The following is a 24,124-nucleotide window of genomic DNA, read 5'->3' as shown; positions in this document are numbered from 1 at the left end:
TACAAGGGTATTGGTAGTTTCTATGCACATTTTCATTCTTGTATTTGGAGTCATGTGAAGATGACACTGCTTTCACAGTGACCATGGTAACAAGCCAAGTTTTTTGTGGGGGGGGGGGGGGGGGAGTGAAGTACCATATCAATGCATCATATGAAATAGATTAAAAGAAAGAGGGAAATTGTCTGAAATAGAGGACATTTTTCTAAAATTGATAAGCAAAAACCAGGGTGTAAGTTAGCCCCGTCTTTCTTCATCCTTGTTGTTATTAGGTTGTTTTGACCATTTCACCTTTTCTTTTTCCTTTTTTGACTCTGGTTATTTATGGTAAACTAGTGCTCATTGAGGTTGTAGGTGAGAAATGCTCTTCTGTACATGCTTGTGTGCTTGTTTTTTTTTTTTATCAAGTTAGTTTTTGGCAAAACTTGACTTCATGTCATGTTTGGCAATTTAGGCTAGGTGCAAGGAACATTTTATTATTTCCAGCATGGGCTTTTTGGTTAAAAGATTAGCTGTAAAAAAAAAAAAAAAAAATGTCATTATTTTATAGAAAGGTGTCTTAGTAATACAGTATTCTTTTATAGCTAGCGGGTAAATGTACATAATTTTAACTGTGTACCACAGTGAAATGTTCATTATCATCACTAATAATGGCCATTACAGTGAGTTGTAAAAGTTATTTATGAACCATGCTATGATGCTGATTGTAGTGTATAGGTCATATGCAAAAGTTTTATAGGCCAATAAATGATATTTGCCCAAAATTCAAATGTGAATTCATGGTACTTTCAAAGTAAAAGTTACACAGAAAACATACAGGATCAGTCAAAAAGTTGTGAGAGGGAGGGAACGCATGTCAAAAAAGAAAGAAGAAGAAGAGAAAAAACAAAGAAGTGAGAAAACGTTTGCCAACAAAGGAAATACAAGTACACGTCCATGCATCGATTTCAGCTTCAACTTGTTACACATCTATATTGAAGATGAAATATTGAACACACACAACAGAAATTAAGATGCAGTCTTTTTTTCTTGTTATATTTGAGTAAAATATGAAAGCATTTTATTTACACATGTTACATACATAGATTTGCTCGGAAATGATATAACAATTATGTTGAATTTTACAGAGATGCCACTGCCTCTAACTGATATTTACATCTGATTTCATCAGATGCAGATTGAAAACTGAAACTGAATACATATTTTCTGACCACAAAATACATGCAAGGCGAGAACATGGTGGTGATAAAACAACAACAAACAACACTTGTGTCAGTGTGTCAAACTTTTGATCATGATTATTATATTGATCATTACGATTTCAAACTAATTTCATGACATGTAGTCAAAGCATTCAAGACTTTGGAGGCAGCAATAAAGGCTGTTTGGCCCCACCACTTTCTCACCTATCTCCCTTAAAGCAAGTTACTGGTAAAACACGATATATATTCGAACCATGAAAATGTCAGGAATTGCAGCCGATGGCCTTTCTCGCAGCATGAAATTTTCGTGAATTGCAACTGGCATCCAATGCATATTATTGTGTAGGCAAGAATTTTCGTGTGCATTTTAATTTTGTGAATGTCGATGCTTGCGAAATTCATGACATTGAAATGCACGCGAGTAATTCCTCGTTTTAGATTACATGATGAGACAAAATGGCACTGTTGATCATACTGGGGAATCTCGTTACGAGGACCAATAAACTGACATTTGTCTTGTTATTTCAGGTTTTCCACTATAGCAGGACACAAGCACAAAGAGATATAAAGAGTAATAGGAACTAAAAAATCACCTTTAAGTTATAGGAGGGTTATGTCAAACCTCTTTATGAGATTCCACTGTAATGGAGACAGTGAAAGCTATATCAGTCTCCCCTGTATATTCACATTCAACACATATTCTGGGAATTTAGGAAATACTCAGTAGAACTGACTATATACAGCTGTACTCTCTTTTGAGGTTCATACTAAACAAGTTTACAAGTGAGTGGTCAATATTAATGCATTATGGTCACTATTTCATAGATATAATTTGGCAATGTACCAGTACCCCAAAAGGGGGGGGGGGGGGGATGTCCACCAACCCCTGTGACACTTGGAAACACTGCCAGGACAAGTTGCCACATATACACAATGATTAAATCTTGAAACTGTAGAGGCAGCTATCAAGACTAGGTAAATTTGACAAATTATCAAATTAACAAATTGATATTTTTTATGAAAAAAAAAAATCAGTAAACATTAACAGATGTACAAAACCTGTTGAAAAATATCCTTGGATTCATGCATAGTAATTGCTCTGCTAAAATTACATTTCACCGCTATTGAATGTCCCATTTTCAGCATGCAGGTGAGCTGTATCTTATGTGTGCAAAAGTAGTGTTACCCCAAAATTTAGAGTTGTCTTCAAAGCTGATCTCCAGCAGTAAACTTCTTGCTCAGAAGTGTCTAATGTGACACAGCTTTGAAACAAATACAAAACCTTCATGCCCTTTGATAAATCGTTAACACCTGATTTAACTATTATGTGGAGAAGTACAGAAAATGGTGCATACTATTCAAACATTTCTTGATTGCCTCTTGAAGGGTAGCAGTATGCAAATAATCACATCCCATGATTACAATATCATCACTTTAGCATCAGATAGATATCATTTATTACTACATCTTCACAGATTTGGGTTAAATTTTGCCAAAGTACTTTTTAATGCACCTATTTTATGAAACCATATGATGCACAAGCCTATTTTGTATTTCACTGGAACTAGATGCACTCGTAAAGTTTAGAAACAATCCCATAAACCTATTTCAGACCATTTTTGAATTGCTGAAACCATTCCAACATTAACATGTGCATCCATTTTTCACTGACCCACTTAAGCCTGTGCATTATATGGATATTCCATTATGATAACAACGCTGACTATCCCACACTCGTCATCATTGCTCTTTTAAAGTCCTCAGTGAGTTTATAGCCCCTGAAACTGAAACTGTCCGTCTATAATTATGCAAGGCCACATTCGCTCGTGAGGCTTGGTAAGAGTACAAAGTGCAACTTGCGCTATAAAGTATATTTTCCCTGGCAGGCCTCGACAAATCAAAAGTCAGCAGTAAACTTTGCATACAGTTACTATCTCTACTCATGTTAGTGGTAAATATATGCAGAGCGTACATATTGCATTTATACAGTGTGTCACGGGCAAGTATGCTGACAAGAGAAACGTGACCAAAAAAAAAAAAAAAGGTAAAATAATACAGCACGGTTGTGCTTCAAAGAAAGAACATTATTTTCTGGCTTTTATTACATGTCCATAATATAAATATAAACAATCCTCAAGACTCTGAGAGAACAATTGTGTATAATAAAGTTCTTGTGTGGTGGAAACGTTGCAAAATAGTGGGTGTCGTCCTCCGGGGTTATACTGTCTCCAGCACGGCCGCCATTTCTTTCAGCTGCTTGGAAAAATTCTGCCAAAACAACAGATGAAAAGGGTGAACATCATTATTGAATCACACCACTTCACAACACACATACTAGAATGGCAAAGAAATATGGCAAACAGATCCATTTAAGTCAAATTCTGATCAATCTTTTAGCTCTGACCCAATTATACACTCAAACCTGAAACATTAGAATGGCACAATAAAAACTAGCAAAGGAGTTCTGTCATAACTGCAACTTACATTTGTACTGTAAAACCAGAAGCATTCATGACATGAAAGTTTTGCAAATTGAAGCCAACAATTTTTTTTTTTTGGTTTGTTTGTTTGTTTGTTTGTTTGTTTTTACTTGAAACTTTCTCTAATTGCCATTGGCATTCAATACATTTTGCAGGGGGAAAAAAAAACTTTCGCATGCATTTTAATTTTGGGAATCTTAGCTCAGGAAATTGGTGAAAGTTTCATGCACACGAAAATTTCTGGTTCTGCAGTTAATATGCATGGGACAGCGATGGATATGCACACATTTCAAAAGATGCCTTGACAAGTCATCGAGACGGAGGCAATGAGAGTCTATCTAGTAGAGTGTTGACTATTGATTGACTATTGTTAGTCAAAAAATGTTCTCTTGGTGATTGAGGTGGAGGTAGATTGCAGTTGTTTAGGAGCATCAGACTGTGCAGCTTGCCAACATCCAGAACTGGGTTGTAATATCTCTGTCTTTTACCAGCAGATACTAGGCTATGAGTTCTACATAAACATGTTGCATGAAAGATTCCATGGTTCCATATTTGCTGATGGACACTACATCAAAAACATCTGGCTGATAGATACATGTATGGAGAAAGGTTGGTTACCAGGGCATATAAAAACAAATTCCTATCATCAGATGCTGTCATGATTGTGCCTAGTAGTTGCCATCATTTTGTACCCCTGAAGTCCAACAGCATGACAGAGAATTACAATTCCAGCCCATCAAAAAGGAAGTGGATCACAGCACCCTGTCCTTCACTCTTTCCTTCGCTCACTTTTCTTTTCTCTTTTATTTCGTCATTTGAATTGAACTACTGCCAAAGTTTACAGACAAGTTCTTGTTTGTAACAGTGGACATTTCCTTCAAAATCCCCCCAGGCAAACAAGGGAAAAGTTGTGTGTGTGTGTATGTGTGGGTTTTTTTTGACACGCACATGCCAACATGTGAACTCCACACACAAGCACATGATTTCCGAAGGTTACACCAACGATGCACACTGGCACTGTTCCGATGGTCGAGGACCAGTAAAAATCACTGTTGGACCAGTATCTTTTTTAAGAAAGGACCAGTAAAAGATTGAAAAACTGGGTACGTACTGGTCCAACAGACAGGTCAGACCAGTAAAATGGGTTAGTGTGCAGCCCTGGTTACACACACGCATGCATGCAAAAGCATAGTTCAGCTGTAGCTGCCATTGCTTGTGAAAAAAGAGTATCCTACTAACCGAAGTATAATTACACCCTCCAGCATCTTTCTGTGGCACACTCTGAAGTGTACTATGAAACAATCTACACCACATGCATTTTGTAAATCACTTATTTCATCATACCTCATGAATATTCACTCACTGCTAATGAATAATGTGAGAAGCAGAGCAGCAGTACCTGTTGGGTAGCTACAAAAGGCAGATATCCCTTCCAAAAAATAAAGTTAAAAAATAAAAAATAAAAAATTGAATATATGAGTAAGTTGAATAAAATGCAGGTTATATGTCTAAATGATAATGATGATGGGTGGTAGACGGCTTGATGGTGCACCATATATTATTCCTTGGGTATGTATGTGGCCCTGAAAAGGGCCTACCCATTCCCAATGTTTTGGCAAGCATGTTCTTGCCATTATCAAGAGAATGTACATATGGGACAGTGATGCAAACATGTTACTGTGGTGTAAAAAGAAACAGCTAGAGTGACAGAAAAAAATACACTAAAGAGGGAGAATATTGATATGGAAGGGGCATGTTGGGTAAGTGCAACATCTTACCCTAAATTCTGGCACGGTCAGTTCAAAGGACCTCTCCCGGACCTGGCCGGAGGGGTCGGCGACCTTCAGACTGATGGTGATGAACGGAGAGTTGAGGTTTCTGCAGTTATTTGAGCTCATTGCTACCCCTAGCTTCCACTTCAGGTCAACGAGTTTGCCCACCCCGAGTACCACGTCTGCTAGTTCTGGAGACATCAGTGACCTTCCCTGGAAGAACACACACAAACCAGGAAAAAATAAAAACTCAACTGATTACTGAAGCACACGTCTTGCACTGCAGCAAAAAATCGACATTCTTTAACTTCAACATTTCTTTTATGGCTCTCTTTGAATTCCTACATTGAATTCAAGTACAGAGACTCCAACTCTCCCGCTTTTGGGAGAAGATCTCCAGCTTTGTGGCCATTTTTGCAAAATCTCCCTCTCTTCAACTTCAGTTTGAATTTTTCCCACTGTAGCTGTGTGTCTCCCAGTTAAGGTGTACTCTTTCCTGCTTAATAGTTAGCCTTCTCTTGCCTAACTTTAGTTTTGTCAAAATATGACTAAAAATAACAGGAGGACACCACCCAAAAGCATCTACAGGCAACTACTGCTATAAGAAAGTCCTCGGGATTGGCAGTTTTCTTTCGTTATATCAAACTTTCATTATGTCCAAATAACTTCGGTGTATAAAGATATCTTTGATAATTTTGGGCACTGCATTTTAATTTGTCAAATCTGAAATGTCGTTATTGTGTTCGTTATAAAGGGAGTGCACAGTATAACCCTAGAGCCTAGAGTAGCACATATTACTATACACATGTCCTTGCGATCAGAGTCTCCAGCTTGCTAAGGAGTCCAGGCAGAATCTCATGTTGAAACGGTGCTTGGTGTTGGAGTCTCTGCAAGTTTTCAAATACCTATGGCACAATGATGCCTTTTATCCATCCTACGAAATACTATGGGCAGATAACAGCTATCGGCAGTCTCACAAAAAAGAACTGGGCACTCTAGAGAAAAAAAAGAAAGGTGCTTGAGAATATCGTTACCTCTGGTGACATTTATGATATATGAAGTCTAGTTTCAAACATGACCCACATGACGGTCATGTAAAGAGTGCATAGCATAAACTTCCTCTTTCTTTGGACTTTGGTTTTTGCTGAAGCAATCCTGTTCAAAGCAACTTTTGTACACTACGACAGAGAGGATTTGAAGCACAATATGAACATATCGAGCCATGGTATGCAAGGATGAAATGTCTGGACCAACTGCCCAAGAATGTCTTTCTTCACCCTCAGTAGAGACACACCAAACCTAGCCACCCAATGTGTGAGGATTCATGTTATCAAACTACTTTTTATTGACTAACTTTTCATTAAATTACTGTAAAACAAGGAATGTTTGCGTGCATTTTAATTTCGTGAATTTCGCGAGCGCCGACATTCGCAACATTAAAATGCACGCGAAAGTTCTTGCCTACACAATATGCACTGGATGCCAGTTGCAATTCGCGAAAATTTCATGCTGCGAGAAAGGCCATCGGCTCCAATTCGCGAAATTTTCATGCCAGGAATATATCATGTTTTGCAGTATGTACTAGGCAGTTAACAAGTGCTAGTCAACACGTGTTTCGAGAGACTAATAACACATACACCTGTGTAGGATCAAGAAAACATGGTGTTTGGCAAGGATTTACCTCTGACCATGACTTTTGTATGACGGTAAAGGCTACTCTATACACTGTTTTGATATCTCAAATAATACCCTCCAGATATTTGGAAACCATTAAGACTACAGAAACTGAAAGTATCATTAAAAACAAGGCCCCAAAAAGTAATAATGATGATAACCAATTACATAATTAAAACCAACACTTAAAAATGATGAATATTTGTAAACATCACTAGAATTCTGAAGAACAGACAAAAATCTCCACTGCATCCCCTATAATTTAAAATAGTGCAAGCTTACGCCTTGAAGCACATTATTGCTCCATTCTTATGTTTGTCAATGACCACTAACTGAAATCAGAACTACCCAACTACCCAGAGGATGCACGATGCAAGGCATCCTGCCTACCTGCTGATTCCAGACATGTTTGACTGCAGCAATGTTTGAGTCTGACCAGGCTAGACTACCACTCAACTCCTTCCCCAGGTCCTCTCCCGAGATTTGGTTCCTCGCTGCCGACCTGAGTGGGCGATAAGAATAAAAAAACAAAAACAAAAACAAGAATTCATACGTGTCAATTGGGAATGGTCACTGGTGATGTTGATATAATTATGTTGCAGATAACATACAAGTTCAGATCTATTCTAACGATGTGGATGAGGCTTCACTCGACTCGATCGGCAGTGCCCTCAAATGTATTTTGATTCATGTTATGAGTTCATCCATGGACACGGCATGTTCAATGCATACAATTCTCTCTGGCAGATGACATTTACCAGGAAGCAGTGTGATCAAGCCAGCTGTCAGAGAAAGGTAATCCTTGTGACACTGAAGCCATATCTCAAATGATATCTGTAATACAACCATGGCACATACTATTTTACGCTGTAAATGATATCCCTTACATTTCGTTTCAATCGCTTTTCTATCTAAAAATTTGCTTCAATGAAAACAATAAATCACAAAATTTAAACATGAAGTCTGACTTTCCCTTGCAACTAAACCCTCTCCTAAAAACAAAACCTCCTATACTGGTAAATTCAGCACCCATACAAGTGCATGTTAAGGGTCATCCTAAGTGTGCAAGCTTAATTGTTTTTTCTTCAATGTTATGCAGGATGCATAATCATACCAGCTGGCTCCAATTGTTATGTTTTTGCCATACTTCTGTTCACCAGTGCTTGGACTTTTCTACTCTACCTGTTTGGGATCCCCTCTTCACTAATTTTGTTATTCTTTCCCCCTTTAAATACCCACCATCATTGTATTGTTCCTGGTCTTGTTTGATGTTGCCTCCCCATTCATCTTTACCCTTCACAGGTTGCCCACCCATGAGCTCATGGACAATCACTGCTGGTGGCCCTACATTACCATTCTTTTGTGCTTGCTCACTCCATTGATTTTAATCCCCCTTCTAACCTTGTTGGCTCCCTACTTGAAACACCCAACCAACACCTTTTGTTTTCACTGTTCCTTGTCCATAGACTGTCCCAGATGGTGCAAGTTATGTTAACATAATTATGCTTGGAGTCTATGTAAGTGTGTTTGCAGCTCCTGGGTGTATACTTGCATTTAGGTTCGTCAATTTGCTCTGACAAAGATTCTGCTAGGATTGAAAGCTAAGGTCACTTTTGGCTCAATTTGACTCGTGTTTTGATGACCACTTCTCAGCTGTTGCCAAAAACTTTTGTGCAACAAAGCCGGAAGTCCCACAGAATTGTGTGCTGTACAGGATGTGCAGACTAAACTACTGGCCTGAGTGATGTTGGCTCATGCACATACAACATTATGGTGTGAACTTTCTTACAGTGGAAAACAGCCAGACTCTGATGATTTCGATGCTTAATGGCAACGGAAAGGATGGAAAATTGACAGTGGTGAATATCACTTGATCTAAAGATGAGAATTCGATTGGATAGAACTTTAAAAAATAATTATTGCCTTCATATCAGAACACATATTTTCCAGTATCCTATGTCATGATATCCAAGACCAGTATGTTAAATGGTCACCAAGACAAAGACAAAGGTTGAAGATCAAAGGGTGTCACGGGGAAATAACGTTCATCCTCCTCTCACCTGAACAGATATGACAATGCATTTGCAGCTCCTCTCACTGACTCAGTGCTTGCTTCCAGCCCAGCTGCCTGTAATTTCTAGCTCAAAGAGATTCAGGTAGAAAGAAAACAAATGTACAATGATGTAATGCGAGTCAATATAAATACATTTATATATACACATGTATATGGGATATCATATCACACTAAATTGAATGAAGTTCTTCTTATGGCAGTTGGGTTGACAAACTCTTGTATCTCAAAAAATGGCAAATGTACAGGACAGCGAAAAACACATAGCAGTAAAAAAAAACAAACAAACAAACAAACTACAGTTAACATATGGTATTGCCTTTCCTTTGACATGCTGTGGTATCTTCATTTTGGGGGAAAAGACAGCAGGAATTTGGACAGGACATCGCTTAACTGATAACTTGACAATTAATTCCAACAAGTGATTTTCACCAAAATTTGAGATGCAATGTCTTCTACAGTAACCCCAGCAACATTATGCTCCTACAACATGTACTTCTTCTTCCTTTAGAGTTTGCGTCCTTCAAGTTTTGATGATTCCTGCAATATGAGGAGGGTCCCTATGTGCACCTCATGCACCAGCTAAGAGTATATCCATCCCCTCAGTCACAAAACAAAACAAAACAAAACAAAACAAAACAAAAACTGTGGTACTTGGTTTAGGAGTCGAGTCTGAGGTACCCTTACGAGTGGATGGTTCTTGAAGGCCCAGCAACTTAAGTGATAGTGTTGCTATACCTTGTTCAGACTACATGCAGTAAATAAAATCTGTGTGGTTTCATATATTATGAATAGTAAGATGCCTTGCTATTAAGAGTACATGTATTTATGGAAATGTTTGGTTTGGGGTTTAGTCAGTTTGCTTGTTTTCTTGAAAAGAAGGTAAGTATACTGCTTTTGCAAAATTTCCAACCCTACAACAATGTAATACAGCATCGTTTCTATGGACAGTAACTGTTAACCATTATATTGACAATGACCCATAAGGTGTACAATCTGTTGAAATGATGATTTTTTTCTTTCTTTTTTTTACTCATTAAGAAAACCTGAAATTGTGTGTACAAAGCTGTTTTGGGGTGTTGTTGTCATTGTTGTTGATTTTTTTTTTGCAACTACTTAGACCCTATGATGAAGAGTGGTCATTACATTAATCAGGCCCTGCTTATTTGTATAACGTCATGCAATCTCACTCTTATTGAATTAAAGTACTCCTACCCGTCTTACCGGTACAAATGGGGCAGACTCCAAGCTTCCTTTCTTGTATGTCAGAAAGGCCAAAACTTCTTGACAAAGCTCTGCAACAACATCTTGAGGCATGGAATTGAGATATGCTACAGCCTCACTGTAACCTGTAAATTTGAATGAAAGAAAAATATGTACACGTTTCACCTTAATCTCTAGAGCATCTTTCACACAGTAAACACTTGCTCTCTCTACTACCACTATTCCAGCACATGCTAAGGAGGGAGTTCTATCCCTTAAGTAAAGGGATTGTATCGTTTTCGTTGAGACCTAACTTCAGGTTTCTAACATTTTTGGGTGAGATAATGAGAAATCTCTCATGAAATATGAAAGAGCATGTAAGTCCAAGTGAAATCAACATTTATTTGATGAAAATTGGCTTTGAAATGGCTGAGGTACGGTACCCAAAACGGAGCAATCCTAATAAATGGTGGGACCCACCTTTTATTACGATCGCTTTGTTTTACCTTGTTATTGGATATCTCGGCCATTCCAAAACCGATTTTTATCAAATAAACTTTGAATTCCTCTTAGAATGGTATGCTCTGTACTATTTCACAAGTGTTTTCTTGTTATCTCGCAAAAAGTTAAAAGCCCAATCCTCATCTCCACCAATACTGTACCATCCCTTTAAAGGTGGGTGTGCTTTGCTGTTGCTTTTATTCTCCCTGCTACCTTGTAAATTAAAATCATGTTAGATCACATTCACATTTACACTATGACACCAACAGAATTGAACGGACATATTAGTTTCTTGTAATATACTTGAGATACATTCATACGTACATATACATCCAGAAATTCAAAGCACAAATCAGACATACGATGCACTCCCATAATATAACGAACATGGTTATAACGAAATTTCAGCTACAAAGTACAACAAAATAAATATTCAGACGACAACATTAGCCTCCCTTTGTTTTTTATTATTTACTTGTTCGGATATAACGAAATTTCGATATAACGAAAGAGAGCTGCTGGTCCTGAGGACTTTGTTATAACAGGAGTCCACTGACCCACTGTATTCTATTTTTGTCAACTTCTTTTTATTATTATCATCATCATCAAGGATACACAGCACAAGAACGAATGTTCCATGACGCTGTGGTCGGGTGCAGATGTGACTTACAACTTATTTAAAGCGGCTTTGAATTTATCTAAAGATGGCATTGATGTAATAGCAAAGGGAAGATCATTCCAGTCCCGTATGGTTCTGGGCAGAAAAGAGTACAAATGCCTGTCAGTTCTGGACTCAATTATCACTGTATATTGTAGGCATCTGGTGTAAAACGCCGACATGAGCGGTTAGAAATTCCGAGTTGAAGCTTGGTTAATGTAACTAGGGATTCTCCTTTGTGAATCAGGTAGAACTGGCTCAATCTGGCACAGAGTCGTCTGTCAGCTAGACTTTCCCACTCAAAATGTTTTAGCATTGTGGTAACACTGGACTTCTGCCTGTAGTCATTGACCACAAAGCGAGCGGCCCTTCTTTGAACTTTGTCCAACATCTGAATGTACTTGACCTGGTATGGATCTGTGACAGCAGATGCATATTCAAGATGCAGTCGAACAAGAGCTTTGCTGTTTCAATGACAATTGAAACAACACCATTTGTCTTTGTCAAGCACCTAGCACGGAGGTAGTGCCGATGATAACAAATAAGTTTACTGAATTTACATGACCAACTCTTGTAGGATCAAGAGTCCCTACCTAGCTCAATTCCAGCTTAGAATGTTCAACTTACAGTAAATTCAAACACCTACAAAATAATTTACTGCAGCAGCTTCAGTGCAGTGCAGTGATGATCAATGTCAATGACAATGATGTCAATAATATCAATGATGATTCGATTAACATACACAGTGCCGTGGCCGTTGTACTACAATACTAGATCTATCACAATTCAAATAAGCAAACAAGCTAGAAGGCATGAAATAACATCTATCATGTCAAAAAAGCAGGAAACAGAGCTCAGTTTGCCACCATGTATGCTTATTTTCAAGTACGAAATATTTCATAAAGCACCTGCAAAATAATGCAAATCCACGAAATGTCCTGAAATGAAGATGAAGTGAACCACATTAATACAACTGTAAGTGGGCGTAGGGACACAAAAATTAGTATGTGGGACTGAGTTGGGAAACTCGCGTCAAAAGTTAGAAATATCTTAATAACTGCAAATAAATAAACGCTGAGATTGAACACTCTTCCAAATTGCACTTTCACTTACCGTCTGGAACTGACTGCATTGTAATCATGGCTGCTTCTGAAGTTTCAACCGTTAATTAGAACCAGCAGTGCCCTTTTGCCAGCCCAGACGATGCACTAAAATGAATAACGCCGAGGATCTAGGATGGCACAGAGGTACACTATGAATCTGGAGCTATGGGTACACACACGTACGTACGTACACACTGGTGGTACAGTATGTGGGGTATGGTTACCTTTCACTGAGCAGGTGGAAAGCACCTCCCTGCATGCTGTCACTACAAGCAGGGCTCCACATTAACTTTTTTTTTTTTTTTTTTGGTGGCCCGATGGGGCCACCAAAATCATCAATTTCAAATTTTTGGTGGCCTGAAAAAAAAAGCAATAAAAAAAATTAATTCACTGCATGCATTTATGTATTTCCGGTGCAAAAAGTTACGAATTTATTGATATACTTTTTTTTAAAAAATTTGGTGGCCCGAGGCGGGCCACCAAATTTGCCTTTTTTGGAAATTTGGCGGTTCGACTTTCAAAAAACTTTATAAAAAGATTTGGTGGCCCGAGGCGGGCCACCAAATTTGCCCTTTTTAAAAATTTGGTAGCCCGAATTTCATTTTTGGTGGCCCCGGGCCACCGGGCCATCGCTAGTGTCGAGCCCTGCTATAAGGATCGTGCCTTTGTTGTTGAGGTTTCTGGGGCGGGGTGTCTGTGTGTGTGTGTGTGTGCGTGCGTGGTAAATGAAGGAAACAGAAGCAGAATGCTCTATGTGTGTTCAGTGCACTCTTGTTTCAACGAACACCATTACAACGACAGTTTCATTACAACGAAATAAACATTCATGTCTTTCATGTCTTTTGATTGCATGGATTGCATGGAACAGTGGTCAAGAGTCCTTGACAATGGTGACAGTTTTGATGTACTCTATTTAGACTTCTCAAAGGCTTTTGATCGTGTACCCCATAGGAGATTTCTCCTCAAGCTAAAACATCTCGGCATCGATGAGAATGTGTTGAGCTGGATTGAGGGTTTTCTCTGTGATAGCATGCAAAGGGTCACTGGCCGTGGTGAGGCTTCTCCGTGAAGGCAGGGAGGTGTCTCACCTCCCTGGTGAAGGGCAGTCCGTAGTGGTGTTCCACAGGGAAGTGTTCTAGGCCCCGTAGTGTTCCTAATATTTGTGAATGATGTTTCTGAAGATGTCGACTGTAATATGAGATTGTTTGCAGACGATGCCAAATGCTGGCAGTCAATTAGTGATCCCGGTGGTACACAGTTACTGCAGGATACCATCCACAAACTTGAGGTCTGGTCCCGGATATAGCAGCTCAAATTCAGTCACGGGAAATGTCATGTTATGCACCATGGTCGTGGAAATCCTCGGTGTCAATATCAGATGCATTCAAATGACAAGAATGATAATGTTGAGGTTATTGAGACAGTCAAAGAGGAAAAGGATCTCGGGGTGAACTTTTCTCCTGACCTCAATTTTGCTCTTCATGTACACAAAGTATCTGCAAAGGCGAATAAAGTTCTTGGTCTGATCAAAAAGACTGTTACTCATCTGACTAGGGAAATGTATGTCCTACTGTATAAGGCCCTTGTTAGACCACTCTTGGAATATTGCTCTTGTGTATTGAATGAACTTTCAAAGAGTGATGCAAAAAAAAAGCTTGAATCAGTTCAGTGGAGAGCAACAAAGTTGGTATCAGAAGTTAAATTGTCATATTCTGAGAGACTCAAGTATTTGGGGATTCCATCCCTAGAGTATCGACGTGAACGTTCAGATATGATTCAAGTGTTCAAGATTTTGCATGATATGGAAGACTTTGATCCAGCTGTTTTCTCTTTGTCATCAATGACCATGTTACACGCGGCCATAAGTTTAAGTTGTATAAAGAAAGGTGTCGAACTAGTAAAAGGTTGAACTCTTTCAGTCAGAGAGTAGTAAATACTTGGCATAGCCTTTGTGCAGATGCTGTCGAGGCAACATCAGTGAATTGCTTCAAGTCCAAGCTCAATGATCACTGGAAGCAGAAGCATAACAAATTTAATCCAGATTGCATTAACTGATAATCCCGTGGGTACAGTACATCACATGGATCTCCTCAGGCTCAGGATTGAATCCTTTGAATGGCCCTCTACAAGTTTTCAACTTACTGGGCGTCAACGTATATGTAATTCAGGTAAATTGATATATCTATAGTAGATCCATGGCCGGCGGACCCGGGGGATGGGGGGGGGGGGGGGGGGGAGGGGAGACCGTGAGTGCTCGGGCCCCAACACTTTTTATGCACCATAGTATCACAAAGGAATACAACTTAGGTATCATCACTTTGGGCCCCCCACATTTTTTAACCCGGAAGTACGTAAGTGGCACTAGAAATAGGTAGAGTTCTTGAAGTGTGATCGCGGTAAGGTTATGTTTTTTTTCCGCTGAAGATCCTCATTGTTTTTTTGCTTTTTTTTTTGTTTTTTTTTTTGTTTTTTTTTTTGTTTTTTTTTTTTGCTTGTCAGCCGAAGAAACCGCCGGCCCTGGCCGGTAACAGATTTCTATAACGAAAGAAAACTGCCAGTCCCGAGGACTTCTAGTAGAACGGGAGTCGCCTGTACGTGTTACAAGGTGTGGAGGTTTTTTATATGACGAACATAGTAGGCCTATTGATACAGTAAGTTGGGGGACCCATGGAGCAGTCTTTTGTGAAACACTACACGGTGTTTGTGACAGCATCACTTACTGTTTCGATGAAGCAAACAGGATATATCATCAATAATGATAAAGTTTAAGCAAGGGCTGAACCAAAACCAGTAGAAAGTGTGCTGCACAAGCTTGAATTTCGGTGTGATATCATTGTTCCGTACATGGGACATAAAACTACCCAGAAAACTACCCAGATGTACAATGTACGTGTACACTGCTACGGTGTATTGCCTGCTAAGGGGGTTGCTACAGTATGTCGTTCTACGTGCAAAGATGAGGTGCGTGTTTTAAAAACTATATATCAAATTTCTTTTAGCAATACAGATGATATGATATCATAAAACAAAAGAGAGAGTGTGTGTGTGTGTGTGTGTATGTGTGTGGATGTGTGCATGGTAAACGAAAGAAACAGGATAATAATAATAATGATAATAACAATAACAATAATAATAATAATGTTTTATTTACCCAGGGTAGCCTCTTCAGTTTTGCCACTGTTCTACCAGAGGACCCTAGCGTATTTGATGAAAATTGGGTTTGAAATGGCTGAGATATCCAAGACAAAGCGAGTTTTATAAAATGTGGGACCCACCTCCATCCATTTCAAGCTTAATCGCTTATGATGGTGGTCTCCTGCATTCAATGATCTCTGTTGTTTACTGAAAAATACTGTATCTTATTTTATGTTTCTGTGTATCTACATTGCTCCATGCAATCACCTATCTGTATCTATTTATGTACTGTTATCGATTTATTTCACTGCACTTGTTATTCTTTGTCTTTGTACTTTTTGAAGAAACAGGATCAGAATAATAATAAAAATAATAATACAAGATATTCATATAATGCGCCAATTCCACAGAACTAACATGCTCAAGGCGCAGTAGGAAAAGTGAGTTATGAAGTACAGAAATCATTACACAAACACGTACATGGAAATAAATGACACAATAATGATGATGAAAAGGAAAATAATAATATACAATTCTACTGGAAAACGGTTACGAACAAATGAGTCTTAGGGCAGATTTGAAGGAGTCAACATTCGAAATGTAACGGATAGCTTGAGGCAACTGATTCCACAGGTAAGGTCCAGCATGTGCGAATGACCGATCCCCCCCCCCCCTTGATTTCTTCGTTTTTGGAACAACAGGCAATGTACAATCGAATGACCTTAATCAAAGGGATCATAACGGATCAAAGGGATCATATCGTTTTGGTTGACACATAATTTCAGGTTTCTAACGTTTTTTGGTGAGATAATGAGAAACCTCTTATGACATGTGAAAGAGCATGTAATTCCATGAGGAATTCAACGTTTATTTGATGAAAATTGGGTTTGAAATGGCTGAGATATCCAAGACAAAGCGAGTTTTATTTAAAATGTGGGACCCACCTCCATCCATTTCAAGCTTAATCGCTTATGATGGTGGTCTCCTGCATTCAATGATCTCTGTTGTTTACTGAAAAATACTGTATATCTTATTTTATGTTTCTGTGTATCTACATTGCTCAATGCAATCACCTATGTGTATCTATTTATTGATACTGTTATCGATTTATTTCACTGCACTTGTTATTCTTTGTCTTTGTACTTTTTAAAGTTTGTATTCTCATTGCATCTGATTGAATGCAGAAATAAAAGCAAGCAAACAAAGCAAACAAATTACGATCGCTTTGTTTTACTTTGTTTTTGGATGTTTCAGTCATTCCAAGCCCGATTTTCATCAAATAAACTTTAAATTCCTCTTAAAATGGTATGCTCTGTACAAGTTCATAAGTGTTTTCTTGGTATCTAACAAAAAGTTAAAAGCCCAATTCTCATCTCTGCCAATACTGTATATCATCCCTTTAAACATCTGGGAGGATCATAAAAGTAAATGTCAGCAAATTAACATTGTACTCTGGGGCAGATCCATGCAATGAAAAACAAACAGTAATAATTTGAATACAATGCGAGATTCAACGAGTAACCAATGCAATGAGGACAAAACAGGGGTAATGTGAGTAATTCTTCTGGTAAGGGTGACAATACGAGCTGTTGAATTTTGCAATTTTTGTAACCGTTATAGTTGAGAGTGTGGTAGTTGAAATACTGGGAGTGCATTACCAAAGTCAAGTCGGGACGATATAAGAGCACGAACTATTTTTTTTTCTGTGGCTGAATGAGTTAAATACTTGCGAATAATGCCTAAATTGCGTGACTGATACCTCACGGATTTACAGAGAGCAGATATCTGAGCAGACTATGGGTGCGTTTATCAACTCTTTTTCTCGACAGAAACAGGTTTTCCAAACAGCTTTCAAGGAATTTTTACGAGTTGATAAACGCGAAGCTGTTTTGAAAGCCCTTTCGGAAAGCCTTTTCGAAAGCCGCAAATTTGTGGCTTTCCAAACAGGTTTCCTAAACAGGTTTTCAGAAACCTGTTTGTAAAAGCCTTTTGAAGTTGATAAACGCAAAGCTGTTTTGAAACGGCTTTGTAGTATTGTACTGCAGTTACGAACAATGCGCGCCTTATTACGACCTCTTCTCCTCGGGTCGAATTGCGCAATGCAGCTGTGCAGTGACAGGCCAGTTATCGTGTTCGCGAAGAGTTGATAAACGCAACTATTTTGGAAGCCGTTTGTACAGGGCTTTGGAAACGGCTTTTGAAAGCCGTTTAAACAGGGGAAAGTTGATAAACGCAGCCCTAGATGGAGTAATAACCACATCATTGGCTGCGTTTATCAACTTTCCCCTGTTTAAACGGCTTTCGATAGCCCTTTCGATAGCCCTTTCGAAAGCCCTTTCCATAGCCCTTTCGAGAGCCCTTTCCAAAGCCCTGACTGCCTGTACTATTAATGTGCCGCTTGTTTTCTAAGAAGGGACGACGAAAAGCAATTACCATCATAAAGACATATCTTCCTTTGAGAGTGACGAGTCATGATGCAATGCCACATGAATCATTATTGTCTTTCTATCTGTGAGGCAGCTCCAGTTTAACACATACTTCAAATATTTCTGAGTGGCGGCATGAGACTTTGGCTGCGTTTATCATCTTTCCCCTGTTAAAACATTTTGTGCTCGCCTCCACGGCTGACACACTCATTTTGGTGCTCTGATTTCTATGTCATTTTCTCCATACTAGCTGTTGGTTACAGTCTGTATTTGTTACAATCCATCAGAAGAATGTTTGGAGCATTTGCTGGACAATTTTGAAAGCATCAACTCCAGTAACGTATCTGTAAATGTGGAGGAAATTTCCTCACTCTTGTAACTGCAGAAGGACTGGCAGACATCTTGCTGTATACCGGCATGTTCAATCAACCGAGAGCAGCTCAGAAGAAGGTCAATGAGCCCGGGGACTCATCAAGCACCCCCTTTTGAATCCCGTTTGCACCTGTTGGAGCCCACAATCGTGAGTGAGGATTTTCAGTGTCAACTTGAATGAGAAACTTACCCAACAATGAAAGCAGCGCTATTGTTCCTGTTGCCCCTTCTCTCCATAGGAATTTGTGTGAATACAACAAGGATTTCTGTGACTCTCTACAAACCCTTGGATGCATTACTACACAAACGGACATGTATACTTGTTCCCAGCAAATATGTGGGGAAAAGGGTCCTCTACACCGCCAACTCTACCGCCACTTTCCGCTCATTACTTCTCCAGTGTGGCGATGTTAATCCCAACCCCGGTCCTTTGCCTGAAACATCCAAGGATAGACTGAAATATTCATGTGAGTACCTACGTAGCAAACGAGATCAATGTAGAAATATGAAGGTATCGCCTCAAACATGGAAGGTCATAACAGATCTAGGAATCAATTCTAAACCTAAATCACACAGGGGGAAGCGTGGTGGTAAATCAACAAAAATGTCCTCCTCCCCTGAAATCTCGTGCACAAGTCTCGATGTTGGCCAAAAGATTCCAGTGATCCATAGACCGAGAGGAGAAAAGAGCTATCCCCCTCAACAATACCGCAAAAGGAAACAATTCCTCACTAACATTGATACTCACCACTCTCATCATCAGTTTTGTGTAAAAGGATATGATCTGCCTACAGTGTTACTGTCAAATGTGCGGTCTGTACATAATAAGTTTGATGATCTCACGATTGTGGCCACATATAATAATGCAGATGTTATCGCCCTGACAGAGACATGGTTTGACCCACTGACACCTCTGGAGCAATATTCCTTACCTGACTGCTCTCTCTTCTCTAATCACCGGAGTGGACGACCTGGAGGTGGAGTAGCAATATACGCTAAGCACCATCTTAAACCAACTCTTCTGTCTGTCAAAATACCAGATAACATTGAAACTCTTTGGTTACATCTGAGACCGCCACGTTTACCTCGGCAGTTATCTAGTCTCATCGTCTGTGTCGTGTACTTCCCCCCTCGCCACCCATATGCTGAACAATATATTGATCATTTGACATCTACAAGTGATGCACTGATGTTACAGTATCCTGAAGCGGGAATATCATTCATGGGGGATTTCAACGATTTGAATCTTGAAATGATTCTCGCTAATAACAAATTTACCCAAGTAGTGATGGAACCCACCAGAGGAAACAATGTTTTGGATAAGATAGTGACTAATCATGCCAATTTTTACTCTTATGTTCAAGTTATCTCTCCTATTGCTGCCAGCGATCATAATTGTGTTCTTTGGATCCCAGCCAACCGATCACGTCCACAAAATACAACAAAGAAAAGAGTCGTACGTCCCCTAAAAGATAGTGGATTGAGGTCTTTTGGAGATTGGATTACTCACCATACTTGGGAAGAACTTGCGCAGATCGATGATCCTTCCAAAAAGTGTGATGTGCTCTTGGAAAACATTCGCTCTCGTCTTGACACTTACCTTCCAACAAAGACCATCCGGCTGCACAAATCAGATAAACCATGGGTTACCGTTAAAGTCAAAACTCTTATACGTCGCAGGCAGATAGCTTTTGCTAGTAAACAATTATCTCTGTGGCGCTATCTAAGAAACAAAACACTACGAGACATAACAAAAGCAAAAAATCGTTATTACAACACCAGAATTCGCGATCTGAAGGCAAGAGATCCTGCATCATGGTATAGACAAATAAAACTCATCACACATGGTGCACAAGATGATACTACCATCCACATTCCAGACAATGATACAGCTGATGACGTGTCAATTGCCAATTATATCAATGAATATTTCTGTTCGATAGCAGCTGACTTACCTTCACTGGACAGAAGCAGGTTACCAGCCTTCCTTCCAGCCCAACAGCAGTGTCCTATAGTACGGCCTTGGGAGGTGTATAAAATCTCGAGCACATTAAACCAGGGAAAGGCGAGCATTACAGGAGACCTACCTGTACGGATCCTGAGAGAATTCGCTTGTGAATTAGCTTCTCCCCTTGCTGATATTTTGAATGCTTCTTTCCGAAAGGGTGTAGTACCACATCAGTGGAAATGTGCTGAAATAGTTCCGATCCCCAAGTGTGTATCCCCCACCGTACAGGATTTGCGCCCGATAGCTCTCACGAGTTACTTTGCAAAAACTGCGGAATCGTTCATTGCTAAATGGTTAGTTGAAGACATAGCTCAGCATATTGATCCCAACCAGTACGGAAATCGGAAAGGCCTGTCAACAAATCACTACCTCATCCAGTTGCTTCACCAAATACTGACAAATGCTGAAAACTCAAAGGCGATATCAACGATTGTTTTGACCGATTTTTCTAAAGCATTCGATAACATAGACCATAACATTCTCGTACAGAAGTTACTTGACATGAGTGTAAGACCCTGCCTTGTTTCTTGGATTGTGAGTTTTCTTGAATTTCGTTCTCAGTGTGTTAAGTACCATGGAAAGCTATCGGACTGGAAAAACATAAATGCAGGTGTCCCCCAGGGCACTAAACTTGGGCCAATTTTATTTCTGATAATGACCAATGATGTATGTTCAAATGTTCCAGTCCAGCATTTAAAGTATGTGGATGATATGACTTTGATTGAGAGTAGGAAAATGACTCAACCATCCAACATGCAGCATGCTTTGGATGAAATTAACCAGTGGACCAGACACAACAATATGAAATTGAACCCCTCAAAGTGTGTATCAATGACAATAACTTTCTGTAAAAACCCTCCTCTGCATAATGCTTTGTTCATTGCAGACGTTGAACTAGGTACTGTCACCCAGACAAGGATATTAGGCGTTGTGATTCAATCAAATTTGAAATGGGATGGTCATGTTACGGAGGTCCTAAAAAAGTGCAACAAAAAGTTATACATGCTTCGCTCCCTCAAACGTTTCCACCTCCCCACAGCTGATTTAGTTACTGTATACTCAGGATACATACGTCCTGTTCTTGAGTATGGCTGCCCAGTGTTCAGTGGCTCCCTCACAAAGAAACTTGAAAGTCAGTTGGAAATGATTCAGAAAAGAGCCTGCAGAATAATATTAGGCAAAAACTACACATCGTACATTACAGCTCTTGAAACCTGCAAGTTGGGCACTTTAGCTGAAAGGAGAAGACAGCTGAGTCTAGAATTTGCTTGTCGGATGGTTAAAAACCCGCTCGTATCCCACTGGCTACCTGCTAAACACCAAGGGCATCAATACACATTGCGTTCGAACACAAGGTACCAGCAATACAAATGTAAAACAAAACGGTTTCAGGACAGTGCAATTCCATATTTCATTAATCTACTGAATAATAAAGATTAGAAGTTTTTATGCATTTGTATAAGTAGCATTTCAAGTATGATGTTTTCCGGCTGTTTGTTCATCAGTCTATTTGCCTGTGTTGTTTTTGATATGGTATTATTTGTAATAGAAAAATATATTGCGGATTTGAGTAAATGACCGCATATTTGGTACATATGAAGTAATAGTGAGGATTTAACTGATTTTATCAGTTTTTGAGCCATAATTTTTATGATTGTTATAGCTGAGACGGGTAGATTTCGTTTTTCCTTTTTAAATTTCGAATATTGTTTTGTTATGGTAACCGCATTTTTTTTTCAATAAAGAAAAACAATGAGTGTGGATTGAGTTGATCTCTTTTTCATTTCAGGTTTTGATTTGAGATATAGTTTCTTTTTTTCTGATGGATGTAGTTTTTTGATATGTAGGCTAAAAGATGTGTTTTATTTATGCTGAAGGATGAGCTGTCATGATGATAATAATTGTTTAAAAGAAAAGAAAGAAATATTGTTTATTTTATTGAAATTTGGCACACGGGATTAATGTGATGTGTAGGTGTGATTTTTTTAAAACCAAAATTAATATATGTAGATGAAATAGTAATGGAATTTTTTTAATGACTAGTTGTGTAATGATATGTTGACAGTGACATTTTTTCCCCTTTTCCTCATTTTTCTTTTTTCGTTTTTCTTTTCTTTTTGAAAAGTAATCCGAGTATTGATGGGCTGGTACCCTCACTGATTTCATTATCAGTTGTAATAGTAATGATTGTTTTTATTCAGTGTTGAGCAGTGTTGCCATGTTGACAGGATATTTTTTATCTCCTTTTTCTTTTCGTTTTTGTAAAAGCAATTTCAGAATTGATTGGGCTGGTACCCTCATAGATTGATCACTTCTTGTGATTTACCACATGTGACCACTGTAATATTTGTTCTTTTTTATGTCATGCCGTTATATCATTGTCTGTACAGAGCACCGAAATAATCTGTCTGTTTTTATAACTATGATTGTAAAACATGTGCAATTCAGCCTTTGGCTGCCAGACATGATTTTTAATAAAACCTGTTCAATTCAATTCAATTCAACGGCTTTCGCGAGCCCTTTCCAAAGCCCTTTAGAAACGGCTTTCAAAATAGTTGCGTTTATCAACTCTCTTCGCGAACACGATTTTTTAACTGGCCTGTCACTGCACAGCTGCATTGCGCTATTCGACCCGAGGAGAAGTACAAGTACTGAAGTACAAGACTACAAAGCCGTTTCAAAACAGCTTTGCGTTTATCAACTTCCAAAAGGCTTTTACAAACAGGTTTCTGAAAACCTGTTTAGGAAACCTGCATGGGCTGCGTTTATCAACTCCTTTTCTCGGCAGAAACAGGTTATCCAAACAGCTTTCAAGGAATTTTTACGAGTTGATAAACGCAAAGCTGTTTTGAAAGCCCTTTAGGAAAGCCTTTTACGAAAGGGTGCGTTTATCAACTCTCCTTTCTCGGCAGAAACAGGTTATCCAAACAGCTTTCAAGGAATTTTCACGAGTTGATAAACGCAAAGTTGTTTTGAAAGCCCTTTAGGAAAGCCTTTTCGAAACTGGCCCAAATTTGTGACGATCCAAACAGGTTTCCTAAACAGGTTATCAGAAACCTGTTTGTAAAAGCCTTTCGAAGTTGATAAACGCAAAGCTGTTTTGAAAGCCCTTTAGGTCGCCCTACTGCGGTTACGCAACCATGCGTTTCCGGTTTCTGAAAAGACGCGCGCAACGTAAAGAGCACATGAGTGCGTGTACACAGGTGTATACAGCTGTGTGTAATGCACGCATATGCTTGGAACAAGGAGGTGTTTCTTTCACCAACAAGGTTTGAGAAATAGAGTAACAACAGTCTCATTCCCTTTGATCCCATGTCTCATGCCGCCACTCAGAAATATTTGAAGTATGTGCTAAACTGGAGCTGCCTCACAGATAGGCCAAACAATATTGATTCATGTGGCATTGTATCATGACTCGTCACTCTCAAAGGAAGATAATTATGTCCTTATGATGGTAATTGCTTTTCGCCGTCCCTTCTTAGAAAACAAGCGGCACATTAATAGTACAGGCAGTCAGGGCTT

The 24,124-nt window shown here is 39.1% G+C and overlaps 2 protein-coding genes across 2 annotated transcripts in view; one reads left to right on the top strand and one right to left on the bottom strand.

Annotated features, from left to right (window-relative positions):
- Positions 1 to 24,124, top strand: part of LOC139718155 (uncharacterized) — a 627,192-nt gene that overhangs the window by 232,752 nt on the left and 370,316 nt on the right. The gene's annotated exons all lie outside the window — the stretch shown is intronic.
- LOC139718153 (COMM domain-containing protein 6-like) lies at positions 3,417 to 12,756 on the bottom strand. The gene is made up of 6 exons (XM_071629637.1): positions 12,672 to 12,756; positions 10,421 to 10,545; positions 9,186 to 9,262; positions 7,516 to 7,627; positions 5,458 to 5,664; positions 3,417 to 3,467 (listed from the first exon to the last, which is right to left on the bottom strand). Exons 1-6 carry the CDS (start codon positions 12,697 to 12,699, stop codon positions 3,417 to 3,419), a joined length of 600 nt encoding a protein of 199 aa, XP_071485738.1. The 5' UTR covers positions 12,700 to 12,756.

Source organism: Diadema antillarum, unplaced genomic scaffold, assembly GCF_040938485.1.
Source record: "Diadema antillarum isolate AM-2024a unplaced genomic scaffold, OU_Dant_1.0 scf00000090, whole genome shotgun sequence".
Taxonomy (NCBI): domain Eukaryota; kingdom Metazoa; phylum Echinodermata; class Echinoidea; order Diadematoida; family Diadematidae; genus Diadema; species Diadema antillarum.
Note: the sequence above shows the minus strand (reverse complement) of the source record. Positions and strands in the feature narration are given on the sequence as shown.

Bases quoted from the DNA above. Each gene is read 5' to 3' on its own strand.
- LOC139718153 (XM_071629637.1), bottom strand. From the start codon at position 12,699: ATGATTACAATGCAGTCAGTTCCAGACG. The intron at 10,546-12,671 runs GTAAGTGAAAGT...TCAAATTTACAG, and splicing joins AATGCAGTCAGTTCCAGACG to GTTACAGTGAGGCTGTAGCA. The intron at 5,665-7,515 runs GTAGGCAGGATG...GTGTTCTTCCAG, and splicing joins AACATGTCTGGAATCAGCAG to GGAAGGTCACTGATGTCTCC.